The following is a 27,388-nucleotide window of genomic DNA, read 5'->3' as shown; positions in this document are numbered from 1 at the left end:
ATTTGCGCTCACATACTTAGCACTGGTAGCTCTGCCTGATGTTGTCCCAAGTAGATGCATAATCCATCCTCCCCACCAGAGGGTAAACCCCTTCAGGCACCTTTATAAGCCAGCCCCTACCTGTGCCTGGTGCACAACGGATCTTTAATAAATGTATGTGACATGAAAATGAATTCTTTGAGCAGAGAGCACCATTTATAAATCCCTATCTCATTACTGTATCAGGATTGTCTTTTGCACATAGAAACTGTTTCTTCATTACTTATTATTTAGTGAATGAGTGATCACTAAAACAGTGCAATGACCAAAGTTCCGTAAGTAACTATACACATTCATGCCATTTTAACTTTGGAAACTTAATAAAATCTTTTGATGCTGAAAATGAAGGAACACCTAGCAAAGTAAAAACATGGGCCACTTGAAAATTTCCCCGAAAAGTGTAGCAATACCAATTTTCTAAAACAAGAAGGGCAGTTGGGTTATGGTGGAAAGAATACCAGTCTGGAAATTAAGAAATTTGGAGTCTAGTCTCCACTTTTAGCATTAACTGGCTTTGAAGTGGTTGCTTACCTCATTTGTGAAATGAAGTGTTTGGATTCAGGAGCCAGCAAACTTTTTCTACGAAAAGCCAGACTATAAATATTTTAGGCATCAGGGGCCACATACAGTCTCTGCCATTTATGGTCCCTGTCACATATTCTTTGTTTTTATTTTTACAAACCTTTAAAGGTATAAGGAACATGGTTGGCCACAGGCTGGATTTGGTCCTAGGGTTGTGGTCTGCTGACCATTGGATTATTAGATGATCCTTTCCAATGCTGCCACTTCATGATTCTGTGAAAGAGAAGGCCAACAAATCACACAACCCTTGAGCATCCGTTCTTCCGCATTATGATACCCAGTTTCCCGACCTTTTAGAAACGCCTCCCTGAGTGTATACTGATGTGAAGAAAATATAACTCCACTTAGGAAGGGCAGAGGACTTTTCTCCAAGTGTGTATCCAAGAATAACTTGTTTCACTCAGTGGAAACTGGAATTGAAAACTTGGATTGGTCATCTGTTACAAATTCCAAGCCAATTCTGTGAACTGTCCTCTCATCAAATTCAGGTTTTCCTTGAGGATTTGAGTTGTGAAACACATCATGACAGATACACAGACGCAAAGCTGATGCTGCTCTCATAAGTGTAATCCACCCACAACAGGGACAAAGGGAGAGGATTCTGTTTTACCACTGCTGTCTGCTAGTTTGTGTATTTACAAATTAGTGTTCATGTTTTCAGGTATCTGACTTAACATGGACATTTTCAGATTGCAAATCGCCTCAGGGGAAGCTCTGTGGTGTTGCTGAGCTTTACTCTTATTATTTAATCTGGTAGCAGCAGGCTGACTCTTCACACGTGTACATCACAGGACCTGTGTCTGGAATCAGCTACCTGGATAAAGAGACCTGTATACTTGCTGGTAAAGCTGCCCCAAGTCAGAAAATCAACAAAGAGCTAAAAATGAAGTTAATTTAGATTTGAGCTGCTAATATATAGATAACTTGGTCTCTCTGCAGACAGTCACCATATGTAGCTTAATCTTTTAAGAGGCTTGAGATAGGCTCCAGGAAGTTCTTCCAAAAGGAAATCTGAAACAGTGAGCACTATTAACCACTTTATTGAACTTGAAGTTTCATGACATTTATTTATTGAGCAATCTTGTCTTCTCCCAGAATAGCCCTGAATCTTTTAAAATCTGTACTACATTAAGAGAAGAAGCCCTGATCAAAGGAGTAGTCCTCTCCAGGAGGGCGTCCTGTTTTGCAGTGGCACTAGCGCTGAACCAGGTAAGGCTTTGGGGTGCGCGTAAGTGAGTGTGGAGTGGGAAGGACTTTACTACTTTCATTTGTTCTTGCTTTTATTTTTTCCATCTGACTCTGTCATAAAGAAAAAGTCCCCATTAAGAGACCAGTGCTTTTAGTGCCATGGCAACCTACAACGACCTATACCTCTGTCTCCAAAGAACGCTTCCATTTACAGCTGGGGACCTAACCCGCACTGCTGTTTACACGGGGCTGGCCAGGATCCTGTGGAGAAGCAGTGAGGGAAGCTACACTCAGAGAAATTTTTCCAGCAATGAAAGTGAAAATTTCAGATGATTGGTTTACTGTATAACCTGCTCAGAGAAGAGTGTAATGCTCTCCAAGGCTGAATTCACCTCACATGAATGAGGACTCCTGGGTCAGCCCATTGTAGAAGTGGGGTCCATCATATAGTTCACAATTTAACCCATTATACTCTTATTTAGAAGAGGCTTCAGTGATTTTTAGCCTCCTCTCACTGGACAGATGGAGGCAGCTGAGGCCCAAGAGAAGAGAGGACCTCCCTCCCATCACATCTCAGTAAAGGACAGTTAGAGCTGGGACCTTGGAACACCTCCTGTTTTGAACAGCCCTTCCCAGGATGTTCTCTTCTAAGCCTAAGAACATATGAAATACTTTACATGCTTAATATGTAGTAAAAGGAGACGTTATGGCAGCAAAAATAACAACCAAGCCAGATTGTTTACCTGGCTGGTAAAATGTAATTGGAGAACTCTTGTTTATCATTCATTAGAAATGAAAATATCAGGGTGATCCATTTGCATATACTGCTGAGAAAGTCATTGAAAGACTAAAACTTAAGAGGATACAGTTACCAGCTTCTGGCAGCTTCACTTCCAAAGTTTCCCTCTGTGGCCGGGGACTTGCCTTGTCCTCTTTAGTCTGTCATGGGCTGAGGGAGATAAATGAAAGGCTTTCCTCAGGAATATGTTTCTGTTTCTTTTTGTAACTCTTGTAGTTTTTCCTTTATGTGTGTTTAAGTTAAACCATTTGGTGTGCATATATATATTGGGTGCATGTATGTCTAAATCAGTTGTACCGTACCTGTTAAAGCGTCTCTCACTGTAGCATTATAAAGTGCCTTTCTTGGTCTTGTTTAATGCTTTTGCTCTGAATTTAAGCTTGTCTAGTATTAATAACTCCACCTCTGTTTTTGTTTATCTTTTTGGTTTCATTAGGTTTTCTTATCCTTTAATTTGCAATCTTTCTGATTTGTTACTTGTTTTACGTGCATCTGTGGTACACTGCATAGACTGAACTTTGCTTTGTAATACACTGCTAGTCTTTCTTTTAATATTATCAATCTATGTCAACTTGACATATATTTAATCTTAGATTTCATTTATGCTTTCTGTTTTATAACTTTTAAAGTAACTTATACCTTTGGTAGTTTTCTTTGTTTTAGTATTTTTGCTCTAGTGGTTACTTTAAAACCGTAACTTTAATTTTCACAGTCCTCTAATTCCTTTGCAGTACCTATTAATTCCCTATTGTAAGTAATGGTGAAATTAGTGTATTCCCTATTTTTCCCCTCTTATTTTCCTCCTCCACCATGCAATTTTGGTTGACAATGTTACTTTTTTGACCCAGGTAGTAAAGACAAGGAAATGGACATACCTTATCTACCTCTTATCTTTCTCCCCTTCTCTTCCCAACTTTTGATAGTATTATCATTTCTTCACTGGGTGTGTAACATTTGTGCTCCGTTCTGTAACCATTTTCCCCACATTTGTTTTAGTTTTATATGTATCTAAACAGGTTCATTGTTTACTGCTAGTTACTTTGCTATTTGTTTTTCCAGTCATCTCTGTTGACTAAAGTTTGTCTTCTAGTAAATTGTTCAAGGGAACAGTATCCTTCCAGTTCTTGGTATTTAAAATTATTTGCCTGTTATTTTTTTCACTTGAACTACCGGTTGGCCAGATACAACATTTTGAGGTGATATTTGCTTTACCTGAGGTTTTCTGAGGTACTGCTCTTCTGTCTTCCAGGATGGAATATTGCCATGGAGAAATCTGAGGCCTGCCTAATTTTTTCTACTTTTGCCTGACTCGTTCATTTTTTTCATTTCTGACCTTTATATCTATGGAAACATTTTTCTATTGGGACTTCATCATCTTCCAGTTATTTTCTTGTTTTGTTTTGTCATAGTCCTTTTTCCTCTTTTTTTTCCCCCTAATAATGTCTTTCTGTGGATCATGTACTGGTTCTTTTTTGGTTGTTCACCATGGGAAAACATTGTTTCTCTTTGATCAGCCATTTGCAGAAGATTCCTGTCAGAGAGAGACCAGAGCCATGCTGCTGTGTTCGAGGCTGGCAGGGATTTCTGTTATGTGTGAGTTTTTGTCTAGAAGTGTGCACAGACTCTACTTCTCCCTGGCCAAGGGGAATAGGCATGGAGGTGATTTTCAATGAAAAGTCTCTTCTCTGCTGCTGCTGCTGTGACATACTGTTTCCTGCAAATACAGCTAATCTGTGCAAAGTCTTGATTAGCCTCACCTCTGCCACCAAAAGGGACCAAAGACCTCATTCCTGGGCCTAAACTCTGTTACCATCATTGTACACAGGAATTTAGTCCTTCAGGCTGTGCCCCTGAGAACTGCTCTGCACTCTTTCTGAGATCTGCAGCACTGTCTTACTGCTTTGCCTGGAACTCTCCCACGCTCCATCTCCAGTGTTTTTGGCAGTGCAAACCTATTCTGTGGTTTGAGGTTTCTGTGGTGTTCTAATGATGTTGAAGATGGGTTTGCCTCCATCTTAAAAACTGGAACTCAGGCAGGTTGTTAAAACATTCAGTAATAAGCCACTGTAGGAAACATTTATAGAATGTTCATTTTTGATTACCAAAAAACTTTTTCTTTGTGGACTTCAAAACCCTGGGGCACCATGAATTGGAATATCCTGACATCTTTAAGCGACCATTATGAAAAGAGTAATGTTCATGAGTTGTTTTTCTTCCTTCTAGAACCAGCTGGCAAAAGCTGTATCCATTTTTTCTCAGATCATGAAGCCAGAAAGTATAATCTGCACTAATTTAAATGTAAGTGACTTCTTTATGGTTTAAAGTGAGGCTCAAAAATGTAATAAAATGATGTCTAGATTTTTCTGTCTGTGTACAACAGATGACTCGATCTCCCAAGGTCTTCATTCAGTCTGTTTATTTATTGATCACTGTGTGAGTTACAGGATAGCCCCTGTGAGAGGAGTCAACACATGCTTCCAGGAGTTTATAAATAGGTAGGAAGTGTAGATATGCTCAGCTATAAGAGGTGGCTAAATGCTATAGGTATAACACACAACTGCAGAAGGCTGCTGATGTAGAAGGAAAGGAGATAGACTCTGCAGTCTCTTCACTGAGACCTGAGAAAAGCCTGCGTGCTGATTACATCCTCTTCGTGGTAATTAACTCATGGAGTCAGGATACCTGTGGTGCATAAAATAGTGTCTAACGTGGTAAGCACTCAATAAATGTTAGCTATCTTCATTCTTACTATGTTGCCAGCCTGCTGTGGTCCATCTATAGTGAGCAGTGAGTCATGTGTGCCTTCTCGGAGCAATGAAAAGACTTAGAGACTCTTCTGTCATTAAGGACATCATATCCCCAACTCAATCACTCCCTGTTGAGGCCCAGCTTGTATGCTGAATATTTGTGTTGTGGGGAATTGAAAAGAAAGCCCCTTATGTCCAAGAACTTACAGTCTCCTGAAGCATCAAGGGGTCAAGATGAGGAAAACATCTATTTCAAAAGAATAGAAATGTGTAAACACCAGCATGACATGAACTGGGATAACCAGTTGTAGCCAATGTAGTATTCCAGGACAGGGAGTGAAGGGCTGGCCAGCGGGAGCAAGTGGAGGAGACCTGGGGAGAAAACTGTTGAGCAGTGTTCTGAAGGAGGACAGGGCTGTGGGATTGGAGGGATGGAAGTGAAAGGGCATTCTTTGTTGGGGGATTAGTTCTGCTGAGGGTGCTGTATAAAAGAATGTAAACTGTTAATTGTAAGCACCTCTTACTAGCTCTGAGTCCTTAGGCAAAGTTACTCACCCTCTGTGGGCCCCATTTTCCATTTATCTGAAAGAGCAGTATTAATAGTACCATTCTTTCATTATGAGAATTGAAGGAATAACGCATATAAAGTAGTTAGTAGCACAGCACAGTCAGTGCCTGGCATGTAATCAGTGTTCAATGAATACTTGCTAATACCAGTAGTATTTGAAATGAAATAGGACCAAAAAAAAAAAAAAGAAAGAAAAAGAAAAGGATTATTTATCTGTAACAAGTCTTAGAATAACTCCAAGCGTCCGTGGTTTTCAGTTCTGCCCATAGTGATTATCCTCAAATGTCACTCCCACACCAGTACCCAGATGACTTTCAAGAAAAGCACTAGATAAGCCTTTATGGTAAACACTGGAGAACAAGGTCCAGCGAGAAGTCTGAGATAAGAAGGCCTTCTATTTGACCTCATATTTACTTTTCAGAATGCTTTCATGTGAGGGAAAGATGAGCCTAGGGAACCAGAAAGATGGAGAGGGTGACAGCCAAGCAGCTGGAGGGGCAAAACAAGTGGGATGAGTTTGGAAGAAGAGAGACTAAATATTAGAAAAATACCCTAAAAGGGATCTTGTAGTTTGCAAAGGCCATGAGCCTGGAGAGGGAGTGAGCATCAAAGCTGTCAGTTAAGAATGCATCTGTAAAACCTGGTAATGGATCTGATATAACCTGATGAATGGCACAAGAAAAGAGAAGTAAGAGGACCCAAAAATGAGTTTATAAGGCATCAGTGGTGAGGCAGAGGGAGCATCAAAAACAAAACAAAACAAAACAAACCAGGGAAGGAATAGCACCAGTGTATCGAAATCCAAGAATGCTGATAGCCCTCCTGGTCATGGCCTGCTGCTGCCCCTGTCCCAAAACCAGGCCCCTAAGCAGAAACTGCAGGTCAGCCTGGAAAGCGCTCAGGATGAGGCAGATCCGGGAGGTGGCAAAGGTCCAGAGGCCAGAAGTCCAAGTCATTTGGGCCAGTAAGCCAAAGAGAGTAGGAAGCCTGGTCTTCCAGCAGACGTGTATGTGTTGTGTCTTTTCTGCTTCCCACTGGATAAGGACGGCTCTGGGTCTCCAAGTGTATACCTGCTTCTGAGAGGAGCCTGCAGGTGCACTCAATTCATGACTGGACAGAAGTAGAATTGATAGGATTCCAGGTCGTTCACAGCATCAGGTAGGAGAGAAACACAGGAGAGCATGTGAGAGAAGTTTTATATGGATCATCAGTAGCTTTTCCTAGAGTTGAAGGGAGCATGGGGAAATCAATAAGGATTGATTGGTGGTGAGAAATGGAAGAGAGTTAGATCAGTAGGGTTTTAGTTTATTTTAGCTGAATGCTGGTACCATGCCAGATACTTACATTTGTCGATTTATGACACTGTTAGAACAATATTTCGCCATATTATACATGCAGAAAATGAAGATTCAAAGGGTAAACAAATTACCCAAGTTCTTGCAGCTAATTAAATAGTAGAGTCAGCATTTTAACACAAACAAAGCTGCTTGACTACAAAGCCCAGGGTTTCACGAACCCTTTGAGCCCTACAGAGTTAAGGGTCTCTTTTATCTAGGACTAGGACTAATTGCTCCCCCAAATTGATGAGAACATGGGACTGGATGTCAGAAAGTGAATCTTCTGATAGCGCACATATTCCATGTCCATGAATTTAGATTCCTCATCGATTAAACCTCTGGCTATCTCTCACAGTTGTTATGAGAATCTAGTAATGATTTTTATTTATCCAAATGTGAAAGTGCTCTGGTGGAAATCAAACATGAGCCTGCTGAGAGCTAAAGAGTCCACTCTCAGTAGGAGGAGAAATTCAGAGTGTGGTGAGTACACTCGTGAGCAAGAGCAGCAGGACAGCTCCTACCCGGGAGAGCTGGGAGGGAGGGGGAAGATAGCCGGTACCCGTGAGGTGGGACGGGCACGTTTTGGGCAAGTGCTATGTAAGGATCCTTGAGTTGATCTTGAATATGAATCACCCCTTCAATGAACTGGGTCACAGAATTATCCATTGCCCAGAAACTTAAAGAGAGCTTTATTGTTTAAAAATTCTCACTCAGGCAATTCTTCCAAAAGTTCAATATAAATTTCTCATATTTCAATATAAGCCTGTTTCATCTTCCTTCCTCAGGGATGGTGAAAAGAGATGGTTGCCATTCTCAGGTTTAATAATCTTTCAGATTCTGGGTCTCTGTTACTAGAGCAGGTTTTAAAAAAATAATTTAGGCCCTCGCTTCTCCAAGGCCAAAACATCTACTTGGACCCCGTAAGGGCAATTTGTTAATTATTCAGAAACGGAAACCTGACAAGTAAGCTGAGTAGAGAGTCTGTTCCGTCAGTATTAGCAGAAATAAATGAAGTTGTTTGTTTTCTTTCTGATTTACTTTAAAAATTAATGCCTTATACTAAAATCTTTTCCTGCTGCCAGCTGGAATTTGAACTTACCCAATTTTTCCGCCTCAACTTAATTTTCATCAAAATTGCTCTTGCTGCCGATAAGACCCAGAGGGCCTGGTTCCCCATTTCCTGGCTAATGCATGCTCCATACTGAACTGACTGGGCACATGATCTCATCAAGGCACATGCATGCTGATCCTGCCCCTTCAGTCTAAACCCACCCATCGCAAGAGAACTACAGCACCCTCCACTGCTGCTCAGAATCAAAGGACTAACTTCTGCTTCCAAACATGTCTAAAAGTAGCAGAGCCCAACAGAGAGTGGTTTTCCACTGATTTTACTTGTATTCTAATCATTTTTCTAGAGGTCTGGATCCATTTTGGAATTGAATTACCTTGCAGGGGGACTGACAAGTGTTTAGTTTCACTGCTTTTATCATTTATTTGTTAACACAGGTGACTGTTTTAATGTTCCTTTCGCCTACTCACTAAGGCCACCCTAAAGTTCTAGCTCACGCTGAGAATTCTCCTAGGCTGTAGAGGTAAGAAAGGAGATGAGACTTACTATTTCTCATAAATACCTTTGTGGCGGCATCTCACCTATATGTCCAAGAACTGTATTTGGTTGGAAGCAATGTAGGCTCTAAAGAAAACAAAAGTCTGTTAGAGGCTTTCTTTTTCTTCCATGTAGAAAACCAGAGGTGGTCAGTCTAGGTCTGGTGTGACATTCCATGATATCATCAGGGAACTGGCCTCCTTCTGTATTTCCACACCACCATCCTAATGCACATGACCTCCATCCACTACATCTCTGTTCCAGCAAGAAGCAGGAGAATGGAGGAGGACAAGGAAGTTGGTCCCTTTTAAGAATGTTTTACCAAGTATCTAACCCAACAACGTGAACTTACATGTTGTTGGCGAGAGCTTCATCCCATGACCACATCTAGTTGCAGACAAACCTGAGAAATAGAGTTTTTGATTTCCATATATGACAGCACCAGTTAGGGAGCTCTGTTATAAAAAAAAAAAGAAGGTGAAAATGGATATTGGTCAGAACACTAGTGTCTCTACCACACTGTGATACTCTTCTTCAAATACAGCAGCTTAAAAAGAAAAGAAAAAAGAAATGCAAATTTCTCCACTTCAGGGGTTCTGTTCCTTTTTTTGGTCAGAGGCGTCCAGTGACTTAACATTTCTTGAGGTCTCAGAAAATCAGAGAGGCAGGAAGTATGTGTTTATTGAGTATTTTTTCTTAAGTAATATTCCCTCTGCTCCTGTTAATTCAACATTCCTAGCCTTTTGTTTGAAATCTGTAAGATTAAAGCAATGTCACTCTTTGCTTTAAAAAAGATTTAACTTTTTTAATTGTACCCTGAGACTTCAGTTTGAGACAAGCTCCTAGCTTTAAATTTTCTGTTTGCCTTTCATCAGTAACTGCCTTATCTGTGTTGCCTTCATCAGTATAGTTCAAGGTATTGAACCTTGCTCTTGAAATCCCTACTGAATCAGAGATAGTTGCTAGAGGCAGGAGAGAAATTGGGAAAACTTAAGAAGAAAAGTTGAAATCTTCCAGAAGCACACCATTAACAGTTTCTAGCATAGAGCTCCAGGAGATTTATCCTTGTAAGTTGTTAGGGGACCTACGTTCCCCTTCTCATTCACTGTTGTTGAGGGTCTCCTCAGCAGGGTGCCAGAATGGCAGGTGTGGCATCAACAAGGTAGACTTGTCCTTGCTCTTAATAGGATAGACCATTGCTAACCAAATCAGGATTGTTTTTTATTAACAAGAGTGTTAAGAACTATTAAGAGTTGGAGATTTACCCCAGTTGCCAAGCTAACGAGTTAACCTTCCACAGTTTCATGGATGCTGGTGGAGAACACTAGACACTGAGAGATGAAGGACATTTTATTACTCACAGCAATAGCAGTAGCCAGAGGATTAGCATTTTTGCATCAGTTCCTTCAGCCCAGTTCCTACAGAGTGACATGAAGAGGTCTATATGCCCCTTGCACACACAGAGGGTATATAGTAAGAGAGGAACCGTGAACTTGGGGAACCCAAATCTCTTATAATGGACAGTAAACATACCTGCCCTTTCTTTGGTTGAGACACTGTCTGTCTTCCTAGGCTGTTAGTTTTATAAACACCCTTGAAAATATAGTCCAGACTAAAGGCAGTCAGTGCTTCTGGCTGACTGTGAGAGACCCATGGAGTGTTCTCTCCTGACAAAGGGTTTTTGCCTCTGCTCTACAACACTGAACTTAGATCCGGCCCTTTGGAGTTAGGCTACTTGGGATCATTTCATTCTGTTCTTCAGGACCAAAGATAACCCTCAATCCTAATCAACAAACACACAATGTTATAAGTGGACTACTGAGAGAACTTAGCTGGTTTGGTATAAAAAAGTGAGTATCTCTTCCGGAAGAACTGTATTCCCTAAAATGTTTCCTAAAAATGTTTATACCCTTTGACTTTGTAATTTCACTTATGGAAATCAAGTCTAAGAAAGTAATGAGCTGGGATTTTGTTTGTTTGTTTTTTTAATATATGCACATTTATTGATAAAATAAAGCATGGTATTACTTTATTTGATGCATTATTTATATGATGGATTGCTATGCATTCATCATTAAAAATGAGTTTTTTCCTAAAATTTCTGGATGCTATGAAAAAATGTTCATTATATAATAATTCACCAAAAAGCAGAATCAAATTTGGGAAAATAAATATATTTGGAAGATAATACATGAAATTATAAATAATGGTTAACATTAGTTGGTGAATTCGAGTTACTCTCCTTTTTTTAAAAACTTTTCTATATTTTTCAAATTTTACCAGTGAATGTTGGTAATGGGGGGGTGTTCTTTTTTCCTTGTGTTTATTTTATCTGATGGAAGGTAGTTTAGTGGTTTCATTTTTAAAGCCAAGTACAGTACCCAGTTTTGAAAGTTCTTTAATAGCTACAGTGTAAATATGAGTGCCTCCTTAAGGCTTTAACCAACTTCCACTTTATGCTTGCAACAACCTATATGCCTGCAATTTCCTAACCAAAAAAATTAAATTAAGTTAAAAAGGTAAAGGTATCATTTGCCCCAGAGCCAACCTTATGAGATTGTCTGATTGTCATATTCTCTGAGTCTAGAGGAAATAGGGAGGAAGAAACTAATAGTAATGTTTATTGAATACCTCCTGTGTACTGGTATTTTATTTAATGTTCACAGTAATGTGAATGTAAGTAATGTGAGATAAGGTAATTTCCTCATTTTACAAATAAAGAAATTGAAAGAGCAATTAAATAACCGGCTAGAGTCACTTAGCTAGTAATGGCCAGCTAAGGACAGCAAAATCCATGTTCTCTCCTTTTCTGCCCTATATCAAGTTTTGAAGTTTCAGTGTTTGAATAGCTGTTGGAAAACAAGTTTTGGCTAGCAGACATTCATTCGAAGCACTTTTGAACTTGTGCAAGCAAATGAATGAGGAAACAGCATGACAGCAGGGTAGATGTCTATAACTGTAGGCTTATCTTACCTAACAGGCTGCATTTCTCAGGGATGATTACTGGCTCAGTCTTGTGTTTGCTTGTTTCTTCATTTTATTCAGATTATGATCCATATTGAGTCAAATATGTTGAAAACCCTAATAGAGATACTAACGGATGCTACAGAGGGAAATTTATCAAGATTTGTGAAGAAACCTGTGTTCTCAGAGGAAGTGGTGAGTGTGGGACTGCTGCAGAGATCATGTAAAGGTGCAAGGGCACCCCTGACTGTCCAGTGATGCCTTCATCCAGTAGGCCACCTCCTTAAAGCGACTGTCAGAGGCGGCAGCCTCCCTCTTGTTCCTGTTGTAAGACTTCTCTGTCTGGGTACAAAGACTCTTTTCCTCTAACACAGTATATCCTCTGAAATTCTAGGAAAACTTTTTTCTTTTACGTATTCTTTTCCCCACACTGTTTCCATGGATGTCAGTGCTCTCTCTCTCTTTTTTTTCTTTTTCCTTTCTCCTCAAGCCTCCAGTTCCTTCTCCCCACTCATCACTCTCAGTTGATGACCCTGCCTCCTGTTTCCTGGAGGAAATAGGGCAGTCAGAGGAGAACTGCTTCACCCGACAGCTTCCTTGCCTGTCCCCCTCTGCTGAGCCTTCCCTCCTGAAGCCATGGTGACTGCACACACCTTGAGAGAGCCAGCTGCCCGGCTGTGCCTGGGAGCCCAGCCTGTGACCCACCCCAGGGCATCAGTCCAGAAGTGGGACTTTGCATCATCACTATCGCCTTCCCTGTAGCTCATCCCATTAGCCAACAATAGGCTGTAGTATCTCTCATCTTTTAAAACAAAACAAAACAAAACAAAAAAACTCCCCTACTTAAACAAATACCAGGTGTTTAAATAGGAAGACTCTGCCTCATCAAGTCGCTTCTTCCCAAGTTACTGTGATAATGGTATTTTTATTGAGATGTTACATTAGGTGGGGTTTTTTTGTTTTGTTTTGTTTTTTCTGTAGTGAAGGTTTAGGCAAACTAGCAAAAAGAGCTGAGAAAACCCTGAGAAAGAAGAGCAGGAAGAGGTGCTAGACTTGCCAGATATGAAACCATATTAAGGCTTCTCTAATTAGAACTGTGGTTTTAGCTCCTGAAGGGACTAACTAATGGAATGCTTTGCAAAATAATAAAATTAAACAAAAATGAAGAGAAAGAGTTTCTAAAAACTGAAAACACTGTGGAACAGTTGGACCCGTGTGTCACACTGATGGCCTAAGCACACAAAGAGGAATTATTGTAAGTCACTTGAAATTTAGTCATTTGCACATTGCTAGTTATATATTACCTAACGGGGTAAAAAAGACTGTAAAGAAAGCATAAATTATTGGCAGCGATCATACTGTTAGTAAAGATACTGGCATTGTCATTTTGACTAATGGAGGGGCCTGTGGTTGGCCCTCCCTCCCTGCTTTTTCCCCTTTCCCTTGCCTTTTATAGCAGGGTCCCGGCTGCACCTAAGGTGGTGGGATTGGCAGCAGAGGGCAGGTGGCCTTCCCAGCCCTGTCCCCCTCCTCAATCCCAGCCAAAGGCTAACAAAAGGAGCTTGTCAGGAAAACTAATTGGATATGATTAAATTTAAATTGAATAGAATTAAATTTAAAGCCTCTTTCTATTTCTCTGTGTAGGTTGTGACCCATTCAAACTTTTTTGGAGCGTGTTTGGAAAGTAGAGGAACTGGAAATGTAAACCGGTTTTAAAGTACACAGCCGTGTGTGTGCACATACACGATACTGACACAATTTCAGTTTTCTCACTAGCACTCATGTCAATCAGTCCTTCCTTAGACCCGGCCCATCAATGCGTTGGCCCAGTTCTACGGCTAAAGCATCCAAACAAACTTCACATTGAAAAATACTAATTATTTTTATCTGATTTTTCCCCCTAAAGCCTATAAAGACTGATTTACTTAGAAAGCTCACCCTCTAGTTCAGTGTGCCCCCGTAGTTGTGAGACCAACTCAAGGAATTGCTTGTTGAGAAGTGAATTGATCCATAAAACTCCAGCAGCTTCTGAGCCAGTTCTAAATCTATTTGTGAGACTGCATGTGGAGTCCTACATTGTAAAACTGCATTCTACAAATGCTCGGTGTAGTGTTTATACCACCAGTTACTGAAAAAGTCTTATGTGTGGAGGTAAGGTGCTAATATACTATCAGAGGAATGTTGAAAAGAACCACTGACCTTCTGCAATACCATGACTGAAACCACTCAAACGTGAGCTGTTTCTTTATTAACTTCTTTTTTTAAGCCTAAATTAACAATTAACAATCACCTCTTTTCCGCTTAAATTGTAGAATGGTCCTAATGATACCACTTAATATTTTTGTAGTGATTTAAGGGAACTTAATCACTTAGCGTCTGCAGTGAGAGCAGGGTTACTTCTAGCTTGGCACACCTGCTTTGCTGCTTTGGAAACCATGTGCTGCTCCACATTCAGTCACTCCACCTTGAACAAGGGGACTAAGCAAGCTTTTTTTTTTTTTTTTTTAAAGAATGTTAGAAGTATTTAAACTATCTGAAGGTTCAGTGGAGACCCTTGTTAGAAAGGAAGTTGTGCAGGTAGCAGATAGGATTGTGATATATTTAGAAGATAACTAAAGGATTCATCAGGAACCCGATCAATTTAAATTTCATCAAGAAATGTTAGATTGTATCATTAATAAGGACTGAACTAAGTAAAATGTTGATTTTAATCAGAAAGTAGTTTCATATTTTAATTTTGAATTCACCCATTTGTGTTAAATACCAGTCATATACTTGTGACTCTAATATGTATACCTCTGGTCTAGATCTCCTCCATCCCTCTAACTTGTGTATCCAGCAGCCTCTGGACATGTCCGCTTAGCTGTTTCACTAATCTTGTCCAGCATGGGCCTCTTAATTTTCCCTCTCCAAAGCTGATCCCCTCATCTTCCCCATCTCAGTCAGTGACATCCTCCATCTCCAAGGTACCAAAGCCCAAGTTGGGAAGATTATTCCTCCCCTTCCCTTTCCTCTTCAACAGTAAATCCTTACAGTTTAATCTCCAAAATATACTTTATATAGTCTACTTCTGCATCTTTTCTATACATTTTGCAATCTAAACCATCACCTATTCTCATCTGGCCTATGATGGGGGCCTCTGGATTAGTCTCCAAATTCTTGTGCCCTCCAGTTCTCTACACAGCCTTTAAAATCTAAATCAGATCATGTCCCAGTTTGGACCCCCTGATGGCTTTTAGAATAAATTCAAAAAAACCATGAGCTATAAAGCCTTACATCATTTGGTCCCACCTCCTGCTCTTAACCTTAAATTGGACACACTTGATTCCATTGCTATTTGACCTCCTCTCCCTGGTATGTTTCATTGTATAATATATGCTACTTGAATCCCCGTTTTATAAAATACCAGGTATGATTTTCAAGTACTAATTCTGAATGTTGTGTGCAGCTTGTGGAATCCTTTACAGTGTCCCAGTACCCTGGTTTTCACCACTTTATGTCCACTCTACATTTTTATGCATTTGTCTCTCTCTCTTGGAGGAGAAAAAATAGTAGGAAGAAATCTTGCAGAGACAGAATGATTTGCTCTTGCTTTTTTCCAGCTGGTCAAAGTGAGGGAAAAAGTGAAGGATGTGCCTGCTCTTCTGGTGAACTTTGATGAGCTCTACAGGAAACTGCACATGAATGGCCAGGTCACTACTTACACTCTGGATGCTCTGCTCTGCCACACTCCCAGGGACAGAAAATCCCACATGGTGCTATTAAACAAGAGGACAGTCAGCCGTCGGACCTTCCAGCCACTCAGCCAGTCCCTGTGGGCTGAGTAACGCTGGGTTCAAACCACCCACTGGTCTAAGTCGGAGGGGCCCTGCTTCTAATGAGTTTTGGCTTCCTAAGAAATCAGGCATCGTACTCCTGTGGACACTATACTACTACCTAACACTCTCCTCCTTAAATTTCCATGTTCACTGAGTAGCTGGCATGCTGACTTGAGAAGTTAATATCTTGTGCCACTGTGAAAATCGAGACACCAGCAAGCAGAAAGCTCGGCTCCTGAAGAAAGGGGGTTTCCCCATGTAAACTGCTGAGGATCCTTGAAGGAACATAGTCATGGCCACCAGTCCAGCTTCCAGGACCAGAGCAGAACCCAAGAAGCACAAGCAGGAAGGAATTTCACAATAAGTGATCAACTCAGACTAATATTCGGGGGAGTAGTTACTTGCAGATTATACCCTTGCTGAATTCAGGAGGTCTAAGACCCTGTTCTACCGTCCTGGGAAAGAACCCAGGATTTTCTCACTGCTTCTGTCATCATTTACCTGTAACAGTAAACTAGGTACTTGAGCTTTCATTTTTCCATCTGTAAAATAATAGTACCTGTGTGAATCTGCATACTGGTTTGAAATTTTCATTCAGGGTTCAGTAGGATCAAGAATAAGAGAAATGAAATGGTTCCTCAGGAAACTTTTTGTTTTCTCAGCAGAGCAAACAAAACCAGAATTTAACTCAGAACTGATAAATAAGCCAAATTTAAATGACTACCACTCTGGTCACGGGTAAACCATGTGCTTTTCAAAATAAATGCTGATAAAAACCACATAATGCTCTCTGTACTGCTTAGTTTTCTATGTAGGTCATAAATTTTTGGTCCTATAGTTCACCTCATTTGTTAATGATTCTCTTTTCTCCCTTTGGATGTTTAATTTTTTTGCAAAAATTAATGTGTCATGACAGTGGGTCAGAGCTTCCTCATACAGATCCGTCTCCGTCTCTTGACGGTTTGAAGCCCAGCACGTGGGGAGCTGTGTTTGAGGGCCTGAGTGGCGGTGAGCCTCTCAGCTGCTCCTGGAGTGCTGCAGACCCCTGACTCAGCGCTGCTTCAAGAGCCGGGGAACTCTGACTTTCTACTTATTCTGAGGCAAGAACTGTTCATAGAACCAGAAATTCTAGAGTGGGAGGAATCTTCTAAGTCTCCTACTTAAACTCCCCCATCTTTCAGGTCAGGGAAATGACTGGTCCAAATTGGCATAACTAGTTTGAGGTGGGGCTAAGATTAAAACCCAGATTCCTAGTCTCATCCCCTTCCCACTGTACCACATCACGTCGCCTCAGAGAAGAAAGAGGAGAATCTACAGAGAGAGCAGTGGGGCTCCATGCCCAAGGCCACAGGCTCCCTCAGTCTCCTCATTAGTTAAGCAGGGGTAATAGTAATATCCACCTCACAGACTTGCTGTGAGGATGGAATGAGGTAATAAATGCAAAGCAAGCAGAACAGTGCCTGGCACAGTAAGTGCTACATAAACGTTAGCTATTGTTACCACCGCGTCAGTAGCATTCAGAGTGTCTGCACTTGGTTGAATTATAAAAACAAATGAGTTCTTCTTCATGTTCATAAAGAATCAAAAGAACTTCTTTAGCCTATGCTCTGTGAAGCATTAGCTTCATTTAAAGAAAATTCACTGCCATCATAGAATCTTAATTGCATCTCATGTGTGTCTGGTGTTTTGCAAAAGAGAAAAAAACATTTGAATTTTCTACCTTCAAAGTCTTAGGGAATAATAGGGCACATTTCCTGTCCCCTAACTTATCTTTTATCTTCTCTAGCATTCACAAAGAGCGTTCAAAGGCTATTATGCCCTGGGTCAACGTGGCCTTGGTGGTTACCTAACAACTATTCATTAGCAAAAAAAAAAAAAAAAAAGAAAAATTTGTGAGCAATAAATAGCAGCCATGACCTTCCCAAGCTCTGCTGGTGGCTGTGGTTCTCTGCTAACTGCAAACTGGGATCTTTGACTGAGGGGCAACTTAGTAGAAGTACGAATGTGCTTAATGTTTACCCTGAAATAATAGACAATTCCAAAGGCTAAAACAAAAACAACAACAAAGAAAAAGTATGCTCAGTATATATGGAGCATTTCATTCTTTAAAACTTGGTAGTTTCTTTCAAAACTGGTGTTTCCTTGCAATCGATAATTTGCCTAAAGCATCTACATACTCGTCGGTAATTTGCCTAAAGCATGAACGTACTGTGTTAATGGGAATATCTGATGGACAGACTATCTTATTCCCCAACTCTGTCATGTGCCTTTGTAGATTGTTTTCACTTACTGTAAATGTCAGTTGCTACAGAAGCCACAAATCATGGTGAGTATAAAACAGGATGAGAAAGAGATGAAAAGATAGCTCCTTAGTTAGATGATATCAGGGTAGTGGTTTGGTTATCTATTGCTGTGGCAAAAACACTTCAGAACTTAGTGGCTTAAAATAACATCAGTCATGGTTCTGGCAATTAATACCAGGACCTCAGCTGAGGCTGGGGCCTGACCATCCACACTGGGCTCCCTGACAGCATAGTTACTAGGGAGTGAGTGTTCCAAGAGGATCAGGCAGAAGCTTTGTCACCTTTTATCACCTAGCCTCAAAAGTCACATAGCTTTGATACGCATTTCTCTAATAATCAGCAATGTTGAGCACCTTTTCATGTGCCTATTGGCCATCTGCATATCTTCTTTGGAGAAATGTCTATTTAAGTCTTAAGCTCATTTTTTGATAGGGTTTTTTGGTTTTTTTTTTTTATACTAAGCTGTATGAGCTATTTGTGTATTTTGGAAATTAAGTCACATTGTTAGCAAATATGTTCTCCGAGTCTGAAATTAAATTAAAAAATACAACAAGGTTATCATCTAACACCATTCAGAATGAGCATCATCAGAAAGTCTGAATAATAAATACTGGAGCAAAGAGAACTCTCCTCCACTGTTGGTGGGAATGTAAGTTGGTGCAGCCACTATGGAAAACAGTGTGGTGTTTTCTTAAAAAACTAAAAATAGAGTTACCATATGACCCAGCAATCCCACTCCTGGACATATATCCAGAAAAGACAAAAACTCTAATTCCAAAAGATACATGCAGCCCTGTTTACAACAGCCAAGACAGGAAAGCAAACTAAGTGTCCATCAACAGATGAACGGATAAAGAAGATGTGGTATATATACACACAATGGAACACTACTCAGCCATAAAAAAGAATGAAATAATGCCATCTGCAGTAACATGGACCTAGAGACTATCATACTAATTGAAGTAAGTCAGAGAGAGACAAAGATCATATATCACTTACATGTAGAATCTAAAAAAAAAAAAAAAAAAAAAAAGAATGCATTTATAAAACAGAAACAGACTCACAGACAGAAAACAAATTTATGGTTACCAAAGGGGAAAAGGAAGGGAAGAGAGATAAAATGGGAGTTTGGGATTAACTGATACCTCCTACTATATGCAAAATAAACAACAAGGATCTACTGTATAGCACAGGGAACTATATTCAACATCTTGTAGTGGGGGTGGGTATAGCTCAATGGTAGAGTACATGCTTAGCATGCACGAGGTCCTGGGTTCAATCGCCCGTATCTCCATTAAAAAAAAGAAAAAAAAATCTTGTAATAACTTATAAAAAAAGAATCTGGAATCTGGAAATATATATATATATATATATATAAAACACTGAGTCACTATGCTGTATACTAGAAACTAATACAACATTGTAAATCAACTATACTTCAATAAAAAATAAGTAAACAAACATTTTTTTTAAAAGTCACATAGCATTACTTCCACTCAAGTTACAGGCCTACCCAGATTCAAGGGAGAGAATATACATTTCACCTTTCAGCAGTGGGAACATCAAAGAATTTGTGGACATATTTTAAACTACCACAGATAGTGTTTTCCAGGAAGCTCTTTAAACTCCTCCTCTCCCATTGCTACTTCCCTTATTAAAGCCATCATCATTATCAGTCATCAGTCTTTCTGCTCTTCGCCCTACTGCAGCCAGAGTGAGGTTCTGAAGAAATTCATCCTCCCCCCATTTAAAGCCTGAGGGCTCCTCACATCCCTCTGGATAAATCTCAGATTCTAACATGGCTTAGCAGGCCCTTCAAAATCTGGCCTGGGGTCTGCCCATCCAGCTCTGCCCAACTCCACACCCCTTCCCTCTTATTCATCTTTCAGACCATAACTCAGACATCTTTTCATCTGGGAAGCTTTCTGGAGCCAGCTACCCCCTTAAACCCAGACTAGATGAGCTACCTACATGCCCTGTACTTCACTTAACACACTTGTCACACTCCTGTCATTGCCTGTTTTCATTTTTCACTAGATTTAGGTGCCATGTCTATCCTGTTCTCCACTCTGTGCCAGTACTCAGTGCAATAGGGAACACATCAGAGGATAAGTACTCACTTAACTCACTATGTTTTTTTTATTTTTTTATTGAGCCATAGTCATTTTACAATGCTGTGTCAATTTCTGGTGTACAGTACAGTTTTTCAGTCATACATCTATGTACATATATTCATTTTCATATTCTATTTCACCATGAGCTACTACAAGATCTTGAATATATTTCCCTGTGCTTTAACAGTATAAACTTGTTCATCTATTCTATATGTCCCTATCAGTTTCTACCAATCTCAAACTCTCAGTCTGTCCCTTAACACCCCCAACCCCTGGCAACCACAAATTCGTATTCTATGTCTGTGAGTTTGTTTCTGTTTTATGTATAAGTTCATTTGCCTTTTTTTTTTTTTTGGATTCCACATATGGGTGATATCATGGTATTTTTCTTCTCTTTCTGGCTTACTTCACTTAGAATGACATTCTCCGGGGACATCCATGTTGCTGCAAATGGCATTATGTTGTCATTTTTACAGCTGAATAGTATTCCATTGTATAAATATACCACAACTTCTTTATCCAGTCATCTGTCAATAGATATTTAGGTTGTTTCCATGTCTTGGCTATTGTAAATAGTGCTACTATGAACACTGGGGTGCAAGTGTCTACAATCTCATTTATATTACATAACGATGCTGGCTGACATCATGATCCCCCTGTGATCAGCATATTCTCTCCAGGCTATCCACTCAGTCCCACTTAACATTTAGAGTTGACTGCAAGTTTTTGCCCAGTCCATTGTGTATCCTTTTCTCCTCTCATCTAAAATGCCCTCACTCTTTCTCTCTCTACCCTTTCCTACCCAACTCATGTGTCACCTCTTCCATAAGCCATTCTCGAGCTGTAGAACCCATAGGGATTCTCCAATCACTCATTCACAAAATCCATACTGAGCAACTACAATGGACAAGGCACTATGAAAGGCCCTTAACATGACACAGGGAAAAGACTGACAAGGTTGCTTTCCCAAAGCAGAACATTTTTATCCTGCTGCACTGAACTTAAGGACCTTTTGGCCTAGTCATTTGCTCTTTGCTTCTGCAGACAGTACTCATTACAGACTGATCAAAATCCTACCAAAGAATAGACTCAGTAGTGAAACAGACCAATCCTGGGCCATCTTTGCTGACAATTTTGATGATGATGACCCAAGAAATTAATACAAATTTGAACTAATTCATAATGAATATTACTGGGAAATTATAATGGGGAGGTAAGGATTTATCTGCTACAATTCAAGTAGGCAAAACTGGAGATTTCTCTATTTCTTTGCAAATGAGCAAAAATTTCTTATTCAGTCTCTGGTTATATGGAGAACCCAAGAGAGGAATTCATGGGAGACTTGATCTTGCTTGAAAGATATTTTTTATGCTTTGAATTTTTTTAGGTAAATGTTTGCTGTTTCTGGATATCTTCCTTTTACCTCTTTTCATAACCAAGAGGACAGTAGAGAAGGCAGTGGCTGTTAAACTTTAAGCAAGCATGAGAGTCACATGGAGAGCTTGTTCAAACCCAGACTGCTGGGCCCTACCTCCAAAGTTTTCGAATCCTTAGATCTGGAGTAGGGCCCAAGAATGCGCACTTCTAATAAGCTGTCAGGTGCAGCTGTTGCTAGTCTGGGGACTGTGCTTTTAACTACTGTTGTTGGAGGAATCTGTGTTTCTTTATGTACACGGGAGGCTCAGACTTCAGATGCACTCTCTGGGTCCTCTGCTCTCTGCTGTGAGGAGGGAAGAGCAGGGTAGTGCAGCCTTGTCCCTGACTCCTGAGCAGGTATCTGCTAAGGCCAGGCTGGCACCCACCGCTAAGCTCTGTGCCTCCGCCATTTGCCTCTGCTCATAAGGACCCTTACTCAGATGTCGACCCACCCCAACCCAAGCCCTACACGGTATTCATTGAATCAGGAGTCCCAGGGCACCATTCTGATTTAAGATCAATGAAAAACATACCTACTTAGTGTTTTCAAATTAAACATCTATTCTTATAAACTAGGACAACACGTGGCAAAATGACACAGGGCTTGACAAAACTAACCAAAGATTCAAATTTACATTATAACATTTCTTCTGTGGAAAAAAGTTACTTGGGAAAATTAAAACTCAGTAGATAAAATAGCCATTTAAAAAAATCACAATGGCAGAAGCTATGATTAGTAAAGTCTGATATGAATTATGCATGAAAAGTATGTGGTGAACCAAATCATTGTGAATGGATCCCAATGGAAATAGTTCAGAAAAGAAAAATAAAAAGATTTTTAAGAAGGAAATTATTTGACTGTATTGCACAGAAAATTAATCAAGGAATTAAGCTGGATTAAATGGCATTGCTTCAAAAATATCTTCTGAACAAAAACTGAATGACATTGGTGTAATGCTGATTGAAATACTTTTTATTCATTAACGTGGAGTTAAAAACAAGGGGATTAAAAATGTCCTCTGTCCTCAAGGAGTTTGCATTCTGCCGGAGGAACAGACATTAAATGGATAACTGCAAAAATGACCACATGACCACAACTGACATAAATGATCAGTCTAGGGGTGGGGGGGATACTCATTTCACCCTGTGGCATAGATAATAAGTGGTGTGTGCACCCATACACATGCACGCACACACACATACACACACACACAAAAGAGGAGGACTTTGGTCTTTCACAGCACAATTGTCTACATCACTCATTTTGACACACAAAGTATACGTACGAAGATTGTTGCCCACAATATCAGTAAACAAAGAATGTTGGGCCATCAAGCCATCAGCCACTGCAGCTGCCTCTGACTGTGCACCCTGAGAGGATTCAGGATGAAAAAAGCAAGATACTGGCCCTAGATAGTTCAGGTGCATAGCAAAGAAATGATTTCAAAGAGCCCAGACTCCTATACCTTCCCATAAGTAGAAAAGCATTAAATCCATTAACTTGAGGTGTCTGGTTTTCTTTAATTAACAGTAATCTTTTGATGTTCTGACTACCTGATTTTTTTGTTGCAAAACCTCCTATATATCCTGACTCCTCCCTTACCTCTTCGGAGAAGTCCCTCAAGCCTATCTGAGAGGCTGCCTCCCAGACTTAAATCCTCAGAAAGTCCACTGAATAAAACATAATTCTCAACTTTTAGGTTGTGCTTTTTTTCAGTCAACAAGTATGCTGCCCTGTGTTGTTAAGCAACTTTCTAAAGTGTATCTGGTGTCTTCTGAAAGATGAGGTATTCTACATTTATCTTGAATGACCCCAAAGTGCCCATGTAGCATAACACATGTACATATAACTGGGCCTTAATATCTTTGAAAGAATGAACTAATTAATGGCAGGTTTTAGTTAATATGGACAGTCTGCCATGACTTGCTCTAAGTATTTCACAACTTTCTGACAAACCGGTCACTCTTTCTATCCCAGTTTTATAGATGACAGAGCCCAGGCTTGGAGAAGGGGAATGCTGGGGAAGGGGGCGTGGGCCGACCAGTGCAATAACACACCAGCCCAAGCCTGTATCTTCCATGGGGTAGGTACCCCCTGGACTTCCAAGCACAGCTAATCTGAGGCAGGAGTGATCACGGGGCAGGGGGAGTAGGAGGAAGTCATAACTTCCAGGTGAAACTTCCAACCTCATACCCCACCCAGCTGCCCACCTTGCTCAGGTGATCCTTCTTCTGAGGGCTGCTGCCTCCAAGGGCCTCAGAGGCACAGTTACCAGTGATCACAGGTGGGGTTGGGGAAAGAAGGCTCAGAGGGAAAAAAGAACCCCACGCTTGGCTGCTAATCACTGCCCTGCAGCTGAAATCCTCCAAAGCTGGGTGCGTTGGGACTGGAGAAGGCCTCATTTAACTAGGCTCTGAGAGGAAAATGCACCAGGAGCCTGCGTCAGCCCGAAGGCGTCAGGGAATCCTGGTATGTCACCTGCAGGCCTTCCTGGGAAACACGTGGCCAGATTGGTGATGGTTACATCCTTCATATTCCCTGATTCCTTTCTCCTGCCCCAAGTCAGGCCAAGCTGCTCACCTAGAAGAGCCCAGTGTTACCACATCTCTTAATCCCCCAAGTCTCCCTCACCCCCAGGCAGCAAGATCATCCTGTCAAATTACAAGTGACATCACAAAGAAGGAAGGCGTAACCTCCCACCAAGTGACAGCTCTACAACTGGATTCGACTTTGAATTCATGAGTGCGAGTCACATGCCTGGCAACCAAGCAGCAGAACCTCCTGGTGGGTCTGGATCCTACTGCACCCCAGGGGGACATGTTACATGCCCATCAAGTTCAAGAGGATTCGAGTGACCTTCAGTTTCATGGCTGGAAATTACTGGATTAATATCAGGTAGTTTAAGGAGTATGTTCTGATTGTAGCAGATGCAGGATGACCATACGCACGTCCAAAGGTAATTCAACACGAATGCCCTTCACCGACAGGCTCACGGAGAAGCCAGGAGAGAACCAGGCAACTCAACAGGAATACAATCGGGGTTTTTCGGATACATTGGTGCTCAGGTGACAGGGAATTCAACAACAGCAACAAAAGGGCTCTGCATGATTCAGTTCATAAAAGAAATAAAAAAGCATAGTAAGACTCACCATTTGTCAGACTTTCTGCAAGCACGTTATATACAGTATCTCACTTAGTCCTCAGGAAAACCTCACGTGGTACTGTCACCCCATTTCACAGATGAAGAAACAGTCGGTGAGCACAGGTAGTCTGATGCCAGAACTCAAGTTTCTTACTCCGTCTCTACATCCCTGCCCAAATGGTGGCTGTGCGCGAGCGCGCGTGTGTGTGTGTGCGCGTGTGCGCGCGCATGCGCATGTCCACCCTTTTAGGAGACGTGGTTTATACTGTTGATTGAGCAGAACGTCAAAGGGGCCTTTGAGCAAAAAAGTTAAACTATACATGCCTACACATATATACATATATATGCATATGTTATGCACTCATATTTTATACACACACAAATACACTTACACAGACATAAATGTGTGTGTGTGTAGGTCTCGGGTTTTTCTCCAGTGATCCCTGGCCGGCTTTGTGCTTTCCTCTATTAGGATAGAGCTGAAGAACTTAAGAGTAAACAGCAGAGGGCGCCCAGAGTCACCATTTTTAAGAGGTGCTAGTTTTTAGAAGCATCTTCCATTTCTGGAATTCAGAGACAACAGAGGTCCACATTGCAAGCTGGACAGGAATCGTAGCAGTAGATAGTCTTTAGAGAAGATACAGAATATTGCCTTCATTCAGATTAAAAATTATCCAGTGTAGAAAGGATGATTTTAGAAAAGAGAAAACAGTGAGGATGATCCTCTACAGATAATAAACCAATGCAAGTATGTGTGTGTGCATGAGAAACACATAGAACAGCTCCTCATGAAGGAAAAAAGAAGGTCCTAGTCTCACTTAGGAAAGAGTTTCCTCTTAAGAAGGAAAACAACGAAATGTTTGCCTTTATTTACTAAAATCACATTGGTATGTGAGAGAAGTGAAAAGGAATTCGGCTTTTAATTATTTCTATTGTCTTTCTACCCTACTCAAATCCATCAAATTTAAGCAACCTGACTACCTCTTCGAACACTATCAAGGAAGGTACTAAGTCTTGGAACTTTCTCCATTTAAGTGAGGGGGACTTTGGTATCCTGGGATTTATCACTGCCCATTTCCAGGAATAGGTCAAAGATAAAGTTTTCATTATCACGAAACTTTAAGGTACACTGAGACTTCACAGAGTACTAATTATTGTAACAGGCTCAGGGGTTGGGATTCTCAGGGGCTGGTGAAAGATATCACTAACAGAGACCAGAGCCCTGGAGGAGGAGAATGGCAGAGCCCTCGCTCAAGAGTATTCGTAAGTAACTCTTGGGACCCTCCAAAAGTACCTGGAGGAGATTCTGTGCGACTGGCTATCTGACAACAACTGATACGGGTGAAGGAAACCAACTGTTAATTACTCTAAATGTAACCCACTGAGTTGGTATGGCTTAGTCACAGCAACTCAGGGATAAAGGTTCCCCAAAAAAGGCCTGGGGGGAAGTCCTACGGAAGATGCTATTCCCTACATATTTTCTATGATTTATCTCACTTATAAAATGACAAAATCCCCAAACACCTGGCTGATGGCCATTTGGTCAAACTCCTCTAGGAGCGTGGAGTTGAGTGGCCAGAACTAATCTCTCTACACGCTGTGTCAGCAAACTTTTATCCCATTTGGATGGTGGAGGTGAAGGAGGGCCATGTAAAGGCAGTGCTCTGATAGGTGGAGGTAACCTCACTATGACATGATGCCTGTGCTAAAGTAAAGACATACAAATGGCCAATAGGCACATGAAAAAATGCTCAGTATCTCTAATTATCAGAGAAATGCATATCAAAACTACAATGTGGTATCACCTCACACCAGTCAGAATGGAGATCATTCAAAAGTCCACAGACGAATCTAAAAAACAAACAAACAAAACATAAATACAAAACAGAAACAGACTCAGAGACATAGAATACAAACTTGTGGTTGCCAAGGGTGGGGGTGGGAAGGGATAGACTGGGATTTCAAAATGTAGAATAGATAAACAAGATTATACTGTATAGCACAGGGAAATATATACAAGATCTTATGGTAGCTCACAGAGAAAAAAATGTGACAATGAATATATGAATGTTCATGTATAACTGAAAAATTGTGCTCTGCACTGGAATTTGACATAACATTGTAAAATGATTATAAATCAATAAAAAATGTTTAAAAAAAGAAAAAGTCCACGAACAATAAATGCTGAAGAGGGTGTGGGGAAAAGGGAACCCTCCTACACTATTGGTGGGAATGTAGTTTGGTGCAGCCATTATGGAAAACAGTATGGAGATTCCTCAAAAGACTAGGAATAGACTTACCAAATGATCCAATAATCCCACTCCTGGGCATATATCCAGAGGGAACTCCAAAACTCCAAAAGATACATGCACCCCAATGTTCATAGCAGCACTATGTACAACAGCCAAGACACAGAAACAACCTAAGTGTCCATAGACAGATGATTGGATAAAGAAGTTGTGGTATATTTATACCATGAAATAGTACTCAGCCATAAGAAAGAATAAAATAATGCAATTTGCAGCAACATGGATGGACCTAGAGATCATCATTCTAAGTGAAGTAAGCCAGAAAGAGAAAGAAAAATACCACATGATATCACTTATATGTGGAATCTAATAAAAGAAAAAAGAGGACACTAATGAACTCATCTACAATACAAAAACAGACTCACAGACATAGTAAACAATCCTATGGTTACCAGGGGAAAAGGGGTGGGAAGGGATAAATTTGGGAATTTGAGATTTGCAAATATTAACTACTA

General features: G+C 40.6%; 1 protein-coding gene and 2 long non-coding RNA genes across 3 annotated transcripts in view; 2 read left to right on the top strand and 1 right to left on the bottom strand.

Annotated features, from left to right (window-relative positions):
- Window positions 1–16,427, top strand: part of PTCD2 (pentatricopeptide repeat domain 2) — a 28,984-nt gene extending 12,557 nt beyond the window's left edge. The window contains exons 7-10 of the mRNA XM_006197565.3: window positions 1,717–1,830; window positions 4,832–4,906; window positions 11,912–12,025; window positions 15,433–16,427. Coding sequence (XP_006197627.1) covers window positions 1,717–1,830; window positions 4,832–4,906; window positions 11,912–12,025; window positions 15,433–15,657 — 528 coding nt within the window. The 3' untranslated portion in view covers window positions 15,658–16,427. The remainder of the gene's footprint in view (window positions 1–1,716; window positions 1,831–4,831; window positions 4,907–11,911; window positions 12,026–15,432) is intronic.
- LOC140695657 (uncharacterized) lies at window positions 8,899–24,666 on the bottom strand. Its single transcript, XR_012071394.1, has 3 exons — window positions 24,632–24,666; window positions 9,219–9,321; window positions 8,899–8,953 (listed from the first exon to the last, which is right to left on the bottom strand). It is a non-coding gene; the product is annotated as an uncharacterized lncRNA (long non-coding RNA).
- On the top strand, window positions 24,227–24,630 carry LOC140695656 (uncharacterized). Its single transcript, XR_012071393.1, has 2 exons — window positions 24,227–24,377; window positions 24,470–24,630. It is a non-coding gene; the product is annotated as an uncharacterized lncRNA (long non-coding RNA).
- Window positions 24,667–27,388: the final 2,722 nt, after the last annotated feature.

This window comes from Vicugna pacos, chromosome 3 (assembly GCF_048564905.1).
Source record: "Vicugna pacos chromosome 3, VicPac4, whole genome shotgun sequence".
NCBI lineage: Eukaryota > Metazoa > Chordata > Mammalia > Artiodactyla > Camelidae > Vicugna > Vicugna pacos.
The sequence above is the reverse complement of the archived record's forward strand: the minus strand, read 5'-3'. Positions and strand labels throughout refer to the sequence as shown.